The sequence below is a fragment of the Parambassis ranga genome, chromosome 5 (assembly GCF_900634625.1).
Source record: "Parambassis ranga chromosome 5, fParRan2.1, whole genome shotgun sequence".
Lineage (NCBI taxonomy): Eukaryota > Metazoa > Chordata > Actinopteri > Ambassidae > Parambassis > Parambassis ranga.
This window is the reverse complement of record NC_041026.1, coordinates 8,371,802-8,387,890: the sequence shown is the minus strand read 5'-3', so window position 1 is coordinate 8,387,890 and position 16,089 is coordinate 8,371,802. Positions and strand designations below refer to the sequence as shown.

At 44.9% G+C, this 16,089-nt stretch overlaps 1 protein-coding gene across 1 annotated transcript; it reads right to left on the bottom strand.

Annotated features, from left to right (window-relative positions):
- Positions 1-1,142: 1,142 nt before the first annotated feature.
- On the bottom strand, positions 1,143-12,719 carry apcdd1l (adenomatosis polyposis coli down-regulated 1-like). Its single transcript, XM_028407298.1, has 4 exons — positions 12,207-12,719; positions 3,677-3,860; positions 2,328-2,847; positions 1,143-2,251 (listed from the first exon to the last, which is right to left on the bottom strand). The coding sequence occupies exons 1-4, from the start codon at positions 12,289-12,291 to the stop codon at positions 1,487-1,489; spliced, it is 1,554 nt and encodes a 517-aa protein (XP_028263099.1). The 5' UTR covers positions 12,292-12,719; the 3' UTR covers positions 1,143-1,486.
- Positions 12,720-16,089: the final 3,370 nt, after the last annotated feature.

Genomic DNA, 16,089 nt, shown 5'->3' with positions numbered 1-16,089 from the left:
TCCCATTACTTAGCTGTGCTCTCTGATCTGACTGCTTGTTGAAGCTCAGGTGTGTCTAATAACGACTGTGAGACTGCAGGCTGCTGCGGGGGGCTGAGGTGGTGGGACAGGTTAACGACCCTTTGTCATCACTGGACATGTGAGTTTCCTTGTTTATCCTAGTGTTGGGCTTATTTTGCCGTTTTGGTTAAACTTCCTTTTTCATTTTGAAATTCTAGTTTACTTGCATGTTTCCATTAGTTTTAGCTTCTTCTGTTTTTGCCTCCTTGTTGGTTGTCTGTCCTGCCCTGATTGGTCTCACCTGTGTTTCTTATATCTTTTGCTCTGTACTTTTTGGTCTTTCACACATGATTTTTCTTTTAATATCTTTTCCTTAGTTTACGACGCTCGGGTCCTCTTCTGTCCACTCAGAACTCTCAGCATTATTCCTGTGAAATGTGTCTGCAGTCCCTCCTCATCACAGCCAGCTTCACCCTATTGTAACCATTTATCTAAAATGCGATGGCTTTATGTGATGACTTGCTGCTTCCTTTTTCAAAAATAATATTAAAATTGCTAATAATCTTGGATTTTCATGTTTTTATAGCAAACCAGGCATTCAACAGCTCACCTGGCTGTTGCTGTGCTCGTGTCATCTTCTGTTTCTCTGATTACAGAAGATTACAGAAGCAGTTTATTCTGTGTCCATTGGTACTGTGCTTGCAAACCCAACTCAATTACACAGAAACCAGACTAATACTCTGTATAGATTATCATTAATTGGGACAGCTGGACAATCTGTGTTTTAAAAATCAGACCCAAGATGTTATGAAAATCCATTTTTAATAGAAATAGATAATCTTAAATGACAAAACTAGCTAAAATATTAGACAACAAATCTTCTTTTTGTATGAAAACGTACAGTATAAATGGTTAAAATAAATATTCATTTGATTTGTTCAGGCTAATGAACAAGCTTTAAAAAGAGCATAGATATAAAACATTTGACACCACAGTGGCATTGGACCAATAATGATGGCTGCTGGTTACACATTTTCTACTTTCCGGCTTATTCTGGCCATGATATTGATATAGTTCTGTACAAAGTGCATCATAATTATACTGCATGTTGCTGAAAGTCCATGGCTTATATTAAAAAACAAAAATCCATAATTTTTACAATCAAGGAACTGATGTGTAGAACATGTGATCATCATACAAAAGGATCATGATTTAAAAGAATATACTTCTACATACAGAAATGATGACACGTACATAGCTATTTGTGGTTTATATACAGATTTCAGGCAGAAGATGAGCTGAATTGAGTCATAATAGTGAACCTACAGGCAGCGTCCGAGAGCCAAATATTAAAAAAAAACACTCAGCTCTACTGAATGTCTCGTACTATTTCTGGACCATCTCACATGTGGTCATCATCAGAGTGAAAAACAGCTGCCAGAAAATGACGTCCATCACTGACTTCAGCTGTGTAACAGGTTTGTCTCTAATAACCACAGAGCCAGCTGCACAGCGCAGATCCAAACACCAGGACCATCAGCTGTGCCAGCGCCTCTGTCCCGCTGGCTGCTGACTGTACTTGCTTGCTGCTGACACCTGAGCGGGAAGACTGTGTGCCGCCCGCAGTGCAAAGCACCATGGGAGCCTGGAAGGAAGTGGGTCTCTTCAGCGGCCGGTCAGCGCTGGATCCGTCAGTGGGCCTTTCCCCAATGAACAGCAGGGGGTGTTTCCTGTGATCCGACTCTGTCTTGAAGAGCTCGTACTCCTTATGTGGCAGCTTTATGCCCAGCACGGTGCATCCGTCTGTAGGGGTCAAGTCCTGCTCCGACCCGACCTCCCAGCCTCCGGCCCGGCCACACTTTCCTGGCCTTGTACTGTTCAGCAGCTTGGCCGTGGACTCCTCCATCGCTGTGACTCTCACCTGGGTTACCTTAAAGACAAACTCGGAGGCTCCAGAGAGTTTGGCAGAGGGGTTTCCCTGAGCGTAGTGGCCCGAGGCTCTGAGGGTGAAAGTGGGCTGAGAGCAGGCAGGGTCGGAGTAGTGTCGGTAGATTCCCTCCCAGGCGTGCTGGTCTGGATTAAACGTGAAGTCTCGGGTGAGGAAGAGGACGGTGGGACGGGTTTCGCAGCGTTGACTGACCCAGCGGCCAGCAAGAGACAAAGGAGCTGCAGCACTGCGGGGCAACACAGGGGGGCGCTGCTCTGTGGAGCGGTACACCAGAGCGCACACAGGGCAGGGGTGGATGTGATGCTGCAAAAAAAGATTGAGGTTAAAGATTTCTGGGCTGCACATACCCATGAATCAAGCTTTTTTTTTGGTGACTCACCATGGCGTTCTGCAGGGGCTGCTGGTACCCTGTGGGTCTGTACTGAGTTCTCTGGGTCCAGTCTGTATGGATGTCTCCTAGGAACAGCTCCTGGACCTTCCCTCTGTGGTTGTGGTGCTGTGTCTCCACCCGCACCAGGTCCATCTCCATCATGGAGAAGCCCAGCGCTGCCAGACATCCTCTGCCTGCCCGGGTGTTGTAGAGCTCAAACAGCTTTCCTGGTACTGCTCTGCCCAGGCTCAGACTGACGCAGCTCGGAGGCAGCCTGGATGCCAGCCTCTGCTTGGCTGCCAGGCTGTGAACCACGATGCCCACCTTGCTGAGGTGGTGTTCAGATTCTGTGCCCCCACGGGTAATCCAGGAGGCCTGGCGTGGGCGAATCTTGCCCCTGATCAGCAGGGTGTAGGCTGGGTCCTCGCAGCCACTGTCTGCATAGTAGTGCTGCAGAGCCTGGAAGTGACGGCTGGGGTGGAAGGTGTAGGAGCGGGTAAGGAACTCTGGACCAGGCCTAACTTCACATCTGAAGACAAAGGAAAGAAAATGTGAAAAAAATTGTTTTAGTCTTCGGAAATGACCACTGAGTACATCTCTGCTGCCTGCATCTCACACGCTGTTTGAGGTGAAACTTGTTACCAGGTTAGCTAAAAACTGTGTCCCCAAGAAAGTTTTACCCCGATTCACACCCGTCCCATGAAAAGAATGAGTCTTCAAAACAGTTCCACCACCACAGTCTTCCAACAGTCCCAGCGACGTTAGCCACTCAAGCAAAGACAGACAGAACAAGAAACTCAGGTAGGTTTAGGGATATTAACAGCTTTAGTCCTGTGAGTCTCTTAGAGATCCACTCATCAAGATCCTCAACTACCATATGTACATTATGTACGTATGTATTCTCCTGATGAACTGATGAAGCTGCTTAGAGGAACAGCAAAACATCTTCAAGGAACTCAAGTCCAGTTACACTGCTTCAAGCCCTTCAACCAAACCTTGTTCTCTACCTAAACCTAACCTTGTGATTTTAAAGCTTAACCCCAAACACAAACAAATCGGACACTGACTAAAGCAAAAGGCTGGTTTCGGGAGACATGAGCATCGCCTGAAGGTTTGGTATCACCTATCACCCCTCCAAACTCCTTATGTGGACATTTTCTGCTTCATCTGTCCCATGATCCCATCCGACCATCCGGCTTAAACATAACCAAGGATCACATCTTGGTTATATGTATGTGTTTACATGTGTTTACGGTACTTTGAAGTTAGCTTGTGATAAAGTTCATACAATCAGAGTAAAACCTGCGTAGCACATGAAAAGTCAGGCTTCTCGTAAATATTAATGTCATTATCTGTACCTTATTGACACCCATGTGCCGTCCAGTCTCGGAGGGACGTCTGCTGTGATTCTCACTCTGTCCTGTAGGTGGCGATACTGACAGTGGGGCTCCCACTGCAGGCTCTCACTGAGGTTGGAGGAGGAGGTGAAATCACCTGAGGGCACCTCCCACAGTTTGCCGCCAGTTCCAACCACAAACACAGCTGCAAAGAAGAAGAAGAGACAGCCAGTAAATAACAGCAGATGAATGCTTTGTTGCATGTCATAAAAATTTCCATTCTGATGGAAGAGATGAAAGAGGAGTTTTGGCCTTCTTCAACAGAAAATGAAATGAGGGAACAAAATGATAGCCGCAGGGGAGTATTCTAATCTTCTTCTTCTGCACTATTCTGCTTGACTGCAAGCAGTTGTGAGGCTGTAATTTAGTTCAATTTTCCGTGTAACGAGTGGCGATTCGCTGCTATAGAAACTATACAGAGCTGTGAGTCTGGACGTTGGCCCTCAGCGCACACGGTTTTGGCTTGTCACTCCAATCATCCTGCAGCTGCAACACATTGGCCTCTTTTTCCCCTCTTTGAGGTGACTGTGCATGAGTGTATGCTTTTGGTGCATTGCTATCATTGAGATAAAACAACAGTGGGTCAGTGACAGCAGCAGGCCAAACGGAGCCAAACACATCTGTTGATAATATGATTTCAAGAAACACTTACGATGATGAATGTTCTTGCTTGAGTTTCAGCAAACACTGACAGTTAGTCCAAATGAAAGCATTATTCACTCTCTAACATTTATTGATCTGACATGTGCACATCTGCAGTTTGTCTGTCATTAATCATAACTGCACATTTTCTGCTCCGTCTACTCTTTGTTGTGCAGAGATGTTGTCGACACACCGAAGCTGCAGAGCGCCGCTCCGCTCGGGTTTCAGCGAGACGAAGGCGAGAAGAGAAGATTTTCTGATTGCACTCTCACTGAGGTCTGGTTTCAATAACACACACACACACAAACTCACAACTAATTTCAAAAAGTAGGGGAGAATGAGGTATTACAGATGAATCCTTTCCTGGTTTTCCTGTCATTCTCTTAACATGTTCACACATACAAACAACATCCCAAAACAACATGTACTGTATCTATATGGTTATTTGAGTGTAAAGGCAGTCCTCTGTCAGATCTGTCACATTCTGCTTGGGTACACAATGGGGATGGATGCACCCTAGACCCCCATGTCCACAGTTTCATCCAAGTCCTTCATGCTATGCCCTTTTTGTTTTCGCTTACAGCATCAAAACCACCAAACCTGTGCAACAAGTCTTTTCGTTGCCTGCCGGATTTGACATGGCAGCCACCACAGGAAGGCCAGCCCATTCTCACTAGGTAAAACACAAGGTTGATATTTCAGTCCTTGAAACTCTGGACTGTATGTTTGTATTTCTCTAGCTGCATTGCTATGTGTTCATGCAGGCGCCCCACAATGGCAGCTGGACAAGGTGTTAGCACACCGACAGCAAAGTGTGTTTAATGTTATGACTTGGTGATCTTTAACTCACCTCTTACCTTGTTTTTAATGCCTAACCTAACCATGTCAGGGTTATAAACACAACTTAACACCAGGTGAAAACACATCAGCTTGTGGTGTCAGGGGGACCTAAACCTAAGCCTCTCAATCCTGAGGTAATCTGCCACATTGCATGCACTCCCACTATTCCTACTAACCTGCTGCCTCACTCACGTTTGGGGTCCTGTGATCAGATGACATCAGGTGATGTGATCGTATGTTATATTATCATAAAAGTAACCATTTGTCTATCTAGGGGATGAGTTATCAACCAAATGTGGTCGACAATACATCAGAGAAGAATCAGTTAGGTTTAGGTTAAAACAGGCAGTTTCGTAGCATCAGGCTTTCAAGTCTCCTCATCTAGATTCTGCATATACACCCCTATGAGGGCACATAAACACAGGTTGTTTTAAGGACTGGAGCTCTTCAGTAGACGGGATGTTTTCTCTCGTCTTCCTCCTGCACTTGTCTGTCTCATCTTTACCCTTCAGTTTTTGTTTAACCTGCGAGCTTCACTTCTTTTTTCTCTGGCCGGATGTTGTTGTCTTTGACAATAGCTGTTTATATTAAGCTTATGTGTGAGGTCACTCCGGTTTGGTATCGGTCTTCTCATCTTACTCTGCTGTCAGAAGCTTAGATGAGAAGAAGCAGCGTCTGCCTGATGTCTACCTTCTGTTTAAGCCAGCATGTCCAGCCAGCTTCTTTTATCTTCTTCTTCTACTTCTTTTATTCTCGTAGCTCTCACATTCTTTCTGCCACTTTCTCAGCTTTCACTGGATCATCTGTTGCAGCTTCATGGATGTAACCTCACTCTGCTTTTTTTCTCATCTGACTTTAGCTGCTACATCACCTGTTGAGCCTCCACCCGAGCTCGGGGTCAGCTGTGGAAGTGCTAAGAGCCACAGATCTCTCTGGCTGGAGTAATCACATGGAAAAACTCCAAGATGGAGGCTGACTGATCTGTATTTATTAACCTCCTTAGTGTCAGATGGAGGATATTTTTTGTTCTCCTCACTCTTGGAATGCGTCCCACATGCTGACCACAACCACAGACATGTGTGCTGCTCCATCATTTCCCAGCGTCCTTCCACCTGATGCACACACACACACACACACACACACACAGAAACACACACATGTGAAGTTTGTGGGTTGTTTGAACTGTGCAGTCATTGACCACAAAACCAGACTGAAGCTCAAAGCACTCCTCATCCCTCCAGCGGTCTGTCTATTTACTGATAAGATTAATACTCATTTTTGCTGTCACAGGCACTCAGACATGTTTGCAATTTCCCTCATGCGGTGATCTGTTTGTTTATGCTGCATGTCATCGCAGCTGGCGAGGGGAGCTCAGTCGGTCGGACCCAGCTGCGCTCCCCCGGGAGAGCTCGGAGCAGAAATACTAATCAGGATTAATTCATTTCCACTGCTCCTTGCAAATCATCCAATCTGCCTGTTTCGTGTTACCCAACTTTTGTAGCTGCATGCAACATGTTGCCTATGTGGTTACACACACAGCACAATGAACGGACACAGAGTCGCAGTGTGTGATGTGGTGTCATTTGGGTTGCCATATTGGAGTTTCTGTTTTTGCCAAAGCATTTCTATAGAGTGTTTCTTGAGGTCAGTTGTCATTCAGCCCCTCTCGCTCTCTTGGATCTCTCTCCAGTCGGGCATATGGTTGCATTTACTCAAAGAGCACTCATAAAAGCAGAGCTTAGTAAAACAAAATTGCTCATCGCGGGGTTTTTTAAGTATTCTTCTACAAAAGAGCCCTATTCCGACCACAAGTGAGGTGATGTTGTAATACGTATGATAATATCCAACCCCCATGTCAATTTGAAGGAGAGTGGGGACCCATTTTGGTTGATTCACTTCCTACACAGGCAGTCAGATATCATTAGTTCAACCCAACAATGGTTCCCACTGATTTATTTTTCCACTATGGGTCCTAAAAACTTCCCTCCAATGTAGTCTGCACGTCCTCAGCGCGTCCTTCAAAAACAAACTCCCTGTTAGACTGAGGTCCAACATTTAGGATTCAGATTCACCTTAAAGTGTGTCGAATCATCACACAACTATGATGACATTTCAGAGAATTTGTGAAGTCCTGCATCTGATACACTTCACTTTTTTAATGATTTTTTGATCATTGTTGGCTGATGTTGGAATTTGCTGCAGGTTATGGAAAAACTACTTGTTTACAACCTGGTATAAAAGACACACTTTTGGTCTGTTTGGGTAATTTTAATGTCAACACATCCTTATTATAAAAAAAAAAGTTCAGTAATACATCCGCCAGATACGACACATGGTTGCATTTATGCTAATAGAATGGTGATGGTGATGGTGATGGTGGGGGTACATGCACGCTGAGCTCTCACTTTCCCCTGTGCTTAACTTTAGTTAATCATGGTTGGATTTAGCATAAAAAAATACTGGTTAAGGAGTTAAAGATCATCTTAAAACACACAAACTCAGAACATTAAACACTTTTTACAAGAAAAGACTGCAAGAGCTTGTGTGTGATGCATCATTCCTGCATGAGCGACTGGTGGGTGCCATCTCAAATGTATGTCCATGCATCCCCTGCCTCAACCCTCAACCTCAAGACTGATCCCTCCTAAATGCACCACTGCGGGCCACAGGAGGTCATTCCTTCCTGTGGCAATCAAACTGTACACCTCCTCCCTCTGAGATCACAGTCTGATCTCACACACTGTCTTGTTAATTATATCCATATTGGATTTATTGTAGACAAGATTTTACTGCACACAGTATAAGTTGTATTATATATGACAGTATATATATATCAGTCTTCACTTGCCTGGATTTTACTTGAATGTTTATTAATGTTTAGAATTTTATTAGGTTTTATTTTTAATTTACTCTTACTATTTTACCTTATTTTATATGTCTAACCTGTTTTTTTGAGTATACATGGAGCACCTGGAGTGCAAGCAATTTCCCCCTGGGATCAATAAAGTGATTCTGATTCTGATTCTGAACCACTTTGCCCATGTTTTAAGACTAAGCAGGAATCAGGTGGAATCACACCAACAGAGTGCTGAACTCTTAAAAATTAAGACTTTTGAGCTGGAAACCTTTGCATGGGGATGGATGCAGAAAAAGAAAAGCAAAATAACTGCACAAGAACCCTTGTTCTTACTTTTGCTTCTCTGTTGATGAATTTATGGATCAAAACAAAGTAATTGTTGGTTTAAGTCATTTTTTATGGGACATTTAATATTTGTAGCCTCTATTTGTTCTCATCTTTCATCACAGCAAACTCTTGGGCTTTAGACTTTGTTAGAAAAAACACACACCTTGCTTGAATAAATGAATAAATGCCAAATTTAGTTTTTATAGGATTTAAGGATCAACACCATGCAAACAGCAACTTACAGCCGCCTACAAAGAAAAACAATACGCACACAGCTGTCATAGTCTATAGAGTTAAATACACACCGCAGACACCTCCGCTATCCTTGTGCAGTGACACAATTCTTCCACCAGGGGTCAGTGCAGCAGCCCATCAGCTGTGTGTGGTCTGGACGGTCAGTCTGTCATCACCACCAACACTGCCTCAGCCACTGGCATCACCCGACTGATGAGAAGCCAGAGTAATCTACCTGTCTTTGAGCTGCTATATTCATCCAGTTTATACACACACACACACACAAGCATGCACGTTCACACAAACACACACTGCACACATTGATTTCCAGTATGCTGCAGAAGGGATGCCATTTATGAAAGACCTCCAAGCTGCCCTCTGTTTGTTTGTTTGCATTTGTGATCAGGGCCTGGCAGCGCCGACTCTCCTCTCTCACGTCTCATCCACGCAGCCACAGTCAAAATACAGCTTCATGTGCTTCTTTATTCTGAGCTATCCTGGAAAAACAAGAACCAGATCCAGGCACTTTTGATTCAGGGCTTGCGGGGGGATTTGAGTGCTTGACGTTGAAACCTCATTCATTAGAGAGAGAGACGCCTTTGTCTGCCTCATAGCTGCTTCTGTTGAGACTTTTTAACAGAATCCCTGAAGCTGCCAAAGTGGAGGTGAAAGAATATATCCACTTCGTCCTAGAAAAACGTTGCTGAAATGAAGGCAAGGCTGAACCGATCCCTTCGTTTTTCCAGCATTTTAACTACTTCCTCATGGGTTTCCGACTTTTTTACTACATCCTCACCCTGTTTTTTCTGCGGCGGGGTTACCCCCAGCGTCCTGTAAAGTCACTTTTTCAGCTCTCCTTGCGTCTAAGCTGCAGCACAAAACCCTCCAGACTGTCCCAGAAGTGCCCTCCTGCCCTCCCGCCCTCCCGTCTTGATTGCTGCCCCCCCCCCTCCCCTGATGAAAAAGCCGTGATGTTTACGCCTCATTTCTCCTGGATGGATTTCAGATTCCTCTCTTCATTTTTTCTCTCCCTCTCTGTCAGTGGTTGATGAGGTGAACGAAGCTGGTCAGGAGGATAAGGAGTGAGAGAGGGGTGGGGGTGGGGTTGAGGCATCTTCATGCTTTGGAATGACAAGATTAGTGACGTGCACATGTGTGTTTTCCAGAGAAGAAACCCTGAACGCTGCACTAGCCCAGAGAGCTCCTTCATTCTGCATATTTATGTGACTGCTGCACATTATTCACTGATCACAGCTGCTTTTTCAGGCTCTCGGAGTCACTGAGCTGTCCTCCAGACTTTGGATAGGTGTCAGTGATTTCCAATATTCACCTTTCAGTGAATAGAAATGAGGAGCAAAGAGTGACATTTCCATTTTATCAGAGTCTCTAAGCCCCACACTTTTCTCTTTACTCAAACTACACAAAACTGCCCCTCCCCACACACTAATGAAGGCACTTTGTGCTGTACAATACTTGTATTATCAGCAGTCCTTCATGAAATATGCTGAATTATCTGACTAGCAAAGGACAGCAAACCTTAAACTGCTTCTTACTTTGCTGTGGGTCTTTAGTTTTTCTACTTTTCTGTCACCAGTTCGGACTTTTTTTTCTTTACTTTTATTTCTGCTGTTTTAGTTACTATAAAATCTGACCAGTCACTTCTGTTCTGTCTGTCATGTGCTGGTTCTGTAGTCCCTGGACTTCGCCAACTGTTTCTCGCACGGTTTATCATCTCTTGTGTTAGAGAAGTTCAGTTTTCAGCAGGCTGCGACGCTGTCAACATGCTGACCGACACAGTTTTACAGAAAATGCCACATTTGGTCTATAATACATAGATGAACGTTCGAGGATCTGCAGTCCAACAAGGACACAAACCTTGTATTGTTTTCGCTCAGATTGTCCCGTGAAGAGTCTTTTTTTGATTCAGAGCTACGTTCATACAGAACACTCTGACCCAGGTTTATTTTCTGCTGTCAGGGACGAAGAGGCGAACAGCAAACACTGTAAAGTTCTGTCGGCCCCTGCTTCCCTCTCACTGCTCTCTCTTTCTTCCCTGTCACCAAAGTCAGGCGAAGGTCAGGTTGACTTAGAGGTTTTTCCAAAAGAACACGAAGTCCGTCGTGTTTGTCTAACCCCGAGTCCCTCTTACTTATTTGGGCTTCAACCCGTGGCATCTCATTGTGGCCTTTTTACAGACCAGGAGTATCCCTCTGTCCCCGGGGCAGCGCAAGGACGACTACTGTTGTCTTTTCATCACAGTGTAAGCTGCTTAATCCAGCGGCCTCGTTTATTTAGACAAGGGATCTACAGGGGTTTGCCTAGTGGACGCTGCTGCCAGTTCCACTGCGGTTAGCGGACTCTGGCTCCCGTTCACACACACACACACACACACAGTGTCCTGCTGAATAATATCGACACCATTTTCTCCTTCTGCTCAATAATAAAGCGAGAACTGAAACACAACAACACCTGACATTCGCTGCTCTCTGTGATCAGCTGTGGACGCGAGAAGTTGATGGTCCGTTGATGTTTTGGAGCTGAGATGACGTCGTTTTCATCATAATTTCGGTTTGCAGATGGTTCTGGAGAGCAGGTTGTTGGAGCAGAGAGTGTCCTCATCCGACTCTGTTCTGATCTATAAATGTGTTTATCTAAGAATCCACCAGACTGTTCAGTCGGAGCCCTCACTGGCTGCTTTTATCTTTTTTTGGAACCAAATGAGGAAGAACTTGAGGCATCAGCTGTCAAAATTCATTTGAATATTTACTTTGTGGTCAACGTTTCCTTCACTGTTTGTGCTGCCTGTTTAGAGCCAGAGACCAGAACCCTGCCTGTCTCCTCTGAGTGCTGAAGAAGAAAACAGCTCACAGCAGATAGCAGAGGGTGTGGTGGTGGAGCTGGTGGTGGTGGATGGGAAAGACTGGCACTGAGACGTGGATGATAATTAGAACCGGACAAACGCCTCCTCCTCCTCCTCCTCCTCCTGTCTGCCTCCTGCTGTCCATCACCCTAACCAGCCATGATGGCCAAAATGCTGATGGAGGCCGCGCCGGCTGGACCATCAGCTCTGCACAGCAGCCTGAGGTAAGGTCAGTAATGGCTGTCTCCTGTTATTCTAACCATTAACATGATGGCAACATTAGTTCCAGGGCCACGCTTCCCTGCTCCTAGGGAGCCATTGTTTGCAGGCACCAGACTCCTCCAGCGGCCACAGATCCCACTGACGCTTTGAAGACGCACAGAGGAGGAGACGGGCAGCACAGACCTGCTATTCATAACCAAGCCAAGGTTTTCAAAAGGAGTTGATTTAATTGTGACAAATCACATAATGACTTCCTTGTAGTTATTATGAGGTTTGTCTGCTGTAATCACTTCAGCTGAGTTCTCACACGAGAGAGCGTTTATCTCATTGTTTTGTTCACAGTGAAAATCTGTTGGATTATCAGGGCAAAGCTGCAGCAAATTTTCAAGATCCCACTCTAAACGTGAGATTTACACTGCTGGGACTTTAATCCCAAGTTTAAGAACCGACGACTTAAAGTGTCAAAAGGGAAATGGGGAACGATTTGAGTTCTTGTTGTGTGGACTCACCTTGCCAGAGCCACAGCAGCCAGGCGCCTCTCAACAGGTGACTGAAACGTCCAGTTGACATGTTTCCTGCTTGGACGCACTTCATTCACACACTTGACGCGCTCACAAAACACACTTTGATCCGTGGGAAATCCAAAACACAGAGAGGTTCCTGTCAACAAGGGACGCTCCCAGAGGAAAGCACCATGACAAGAGCCCCACGTATGAAGTTAATCCCTCAGATGAAACTCTTTTCTTCTTCTTTTCTTCCTCTCTTCTTTTTCTTCTTCTACCTCCACTTCTTGGCTTCCATGGTCTGACAAGAAAAGTCCACTCGTTCATGCAACTTGTCCACACTGGTGCTCTCCTCTAACTGACGAGAGGGAGAGTCAATGCTCTCTCTCTCTCTCTCTCTCTCTCTCTCTCTCAAACACACACTCACACACACCGTTGCCTCACTACTGTGCAGCCCTGTGGATCAGTTCCACTCGATGCATGCGCAGCGAGTGTGTGCGCCGTGTGTGTGTGTGTGTGTGTGTGTGTAGGATTGTGTGTGTGTGTGTTCCTGTCTGGCTCTTATAGTTTTGAGCAGAGAGGAGGGAGGAGAAAGAAAGAGAGAGAGAGATGGAGGGAGGGCAGAGATAGAAAGTTTCAGTGTGTGTGTGTGTGTGCGGGGGTGGGGGGGTGAGCTTCCTCTATTGAAGGCTCTGAGGAGCTTTTAGAGCAAGGTGCAAAAGGGCAGCGGTGAAAAAGAGTTAACACTACAGCCACACTGCTGCACCACATCCAGCATGATGTTGGGTGGTGCTGATGGTGTTGTTTTATTTGTCTTTCCACCTCCACCTCAATATATAGTTAACATATATGGCAACATCACTCAGCCTGTAGAGTCATATATGTGATGGATGAGGTTTACATGTGGACAGCTTGGTGTGGGGAATGTGTTGACGTTGGGAGTCTATCGGTGTGATATATGTTTACGACTGTTTAAAGATGCTCTCCTCAGTGAAATATACTGTTAAATAAGTGGCTGTTATTCTCAATATTATGAAACTTTGTGTACACGTTTTCACAAAAAATGATTGATCTGTAGTTCGGAAACAAAGTTTCATGGGTGTGAATGTGTGAAGTTAGTCTTGGAAGTGAAGTGTTTAAAATGTGTCTGAGGTCAGTTTTTATTGGAGTAAGTGTTTTTACCAAAGAAATGAGGAACAAAATTAAAAACACAGTGAGCAATGAGAACTCTGTTTGTGCGAGGTGATGCTGCTGCTGCTGAACAGTTTTTAATGAGCACCACATTTTTTTGTAGTTTGGGTGAATTGACCCTTTAAACTGAAAGAAACGTCGGCAGCGGCTGCACACACACACACAGACGATCCAGTCACACTGATTCATCGGCTCTGTGGATACATGTGGTCTGACGGAGCTGTTGACACTGTTGACCGCTGCAGAGGTAAAGAAGGGTTTCAAAGAGCCTGCCAAGCTGGAGCTGGCAGCACATCTACGTCGGGTGGGCTGACCGGAGCCCTGGCACACAGTCAGGGCTGCATACACTCCTAAAACCCTCACACACGGAGCCACTGGCCAATGCTATTGGACTGAGTCATTTTACCACCGGTGCAGTGTTTTATATGGCAGATTTGTAATGCATCTTCTTGCTTATATTAAGCTTTTTGTGCCAATTGTCAGTCCGCCTAAACATTTTCTTCCTGAGTTGTTCTCTTCAAAGCAAAAGCACCATTTCTCACAGTCTTTTTACGCCGAGGTCAAGAACGAGCACGTAGGCCAGTATTAAAGGATCAGTCCGTCTTTTTTCTGGTAGTTTTTTGACACCTTTTAAATATATTTAATTTGGTGATTTGATTTTAAATCGAATTGCTTTGTAAAAGAAGAAATAAGAAACAATTCACTCGTGTGATTGTCTAAGGCTGGAGACATGCTTACTTTTAATTCACACATTCATGTAAATAACAGCGTGTGGATGTTGTTGTTTACATACTTAACTGTGTACTACTTACTGGAGGATTTCACTAGAGGGCGCACCAGAGAACCATCCTTTGATTTTGCACGGGCAATAATTCATCATACAGAGTTATTTCAAGTGGAGGAGTCATGAACTGTGATAGAAAGTGAAAGACTTGCACCAGGTTGTTGTCTGGTTAGAGTGTTGTTTTGTTTACAGTTTGTGTGTTTGTGTGTTCCTCATATCTCTGATCGTATCAGATTAAAACTGTTGTAATGAACCAGTAGCCAGTCGTCACCGCTATTATTTTGGAAGAGCCTAATCTGATTGTTGATCAGCGCCTCTGGCTAAGTGCTAACTTGCTGTGACAGACCCCACAGAGAGTGAAGAGGAGGGAGGACAGACGCCGCTGATCTCTGATCCCAGATCTGACAGTCGGCTCCCTCAGGAGGACACTGCCTGGGGTGTCAGCAGCTTTGATCCACTCAGGGTCCTCTGAGGAATGCGCGCACACAACACACACACACACAGACACACACACAGCAGCAGTGATGGCAGTGATGTTTATTTAAATGCATGCATTCACCATTTTTCAGTCTCGCTCTCACTCCCTTTTTTCCTCTTTCCTGTCTCTAACACACACACTCCCACACACACACACACTAACTACTGGGCCTGGCCTGCTGGCACACAAACACACGAGCTGGCACGAGCAGCAGATGAACACACAATCTGCGTTATTTTATAATCAAATCATTTCTCAATCTTGTAACTAATACCTCTCCACAAGCATGAGCTATCAACTACGGTGGGCTGCAGCATGTGTGTGGTGTGTGTTTGCTTAGGCTCACATCCTGCACCTCAATACACACACACACACACACTTGAATGATCACGTCTATATTCACATGGGCTACATGTTCAGACTGAGTTCATTCATGCTGGTCATTCTGTATTCTGGTTCGGACCCCAGCAGTTTCTGGTGCCTCAGCGGGCTCTCAGCGCCCTCATTAGGGCTCAAAGTCAATGTGCAACAAAAAAAAAGGAACTTCTCTCTTTCCTAAACCAGAAAAGATGAACTTTTACTGTAGCTTTGCTCACACTAAACTTCAACTAAATCTAAAGTCAAAGTTTTACAAAAATGTCTGACATTAAGAACGGATATGAGTTTACTTGTGCAGATTGAAGATGGCCTTATTTAAATTTGTATATATGATGATATTATGTAGGATAATAATAGTGATAAGTTGCAGACTTCACTAACTTTTAAAGCCACAGAGCAGCAAACTGTCACTAAGTGAAGTCCTTGTTTTACAGTCAAGGGAAGAGGTGACCCTCTGAATTCATCTCACATGTCCTCATTAAAAAAAACTTCACATTTGGTTGATAAAACATCCCCCAGATACGACACATGGTTATGTTTATGCTAACGAAACACATGATCATATTGCCTAATGGCATCTGATCATTGGGTGAAAGAGCCTGCAGAGGTCCATGTTAGAAGGTGGTTTATGTGGGTAGGGGGTACCTGCACTCCTGATGGACTTTCACTTAGGAGTCTGAGGTTTAAGCCCCCCTGACACCACAAGCTGCTTTGCTTTCACCCTTCCTTTTTAACTGTGGGTAAAAAAATCGTCCTCAAACACACAAATTCGTAACATTAGACACATTTTATTAGAAAAATATAAAGTATACGGCACAGCCAACTTGGGGGAGACCTAAAGGCCGACACAGGACTCACTGGCCGGTCTGGTTGTCTCTACTCCCCCCTCTTGCTACAGCAAAGGCCTTGCATCATTTTTTCTGGCCCTAAAAATCCCACAAACCATGACTTCTTCTACTGTTGGATGGTGGTTCAGCCTGTCTGGTGTGTGAATGTGTGTGTGTGTGTGTGTGTGTGCAGCCTGCCTACTTGATTCACAGCCACACACATGCTCAACT

Coding starts and splice junctions, on each gene's coding strand:
- apcdd1l (XM_028407298.1), bottom strand. CDS start 12,291: ATGAAGTGCGTCCAAGCAGGAAACATGTCAACTGGACGTTTCAGTCAC. Junction 2,848..3,676: donor GGCACATGGGTGTCAATAAG/GTACAGATAATG, acceptor CTTTGTCTTCAG/ATGTGAAGTTAGGCCTGGTC. Junction 2,252..2,327: donor AGCCCCTGCAGAACGCCATG/GTGAGTCACCAA, acceptor CTTTTTTTGCAG/CATCACATCCACCCCTGCCC.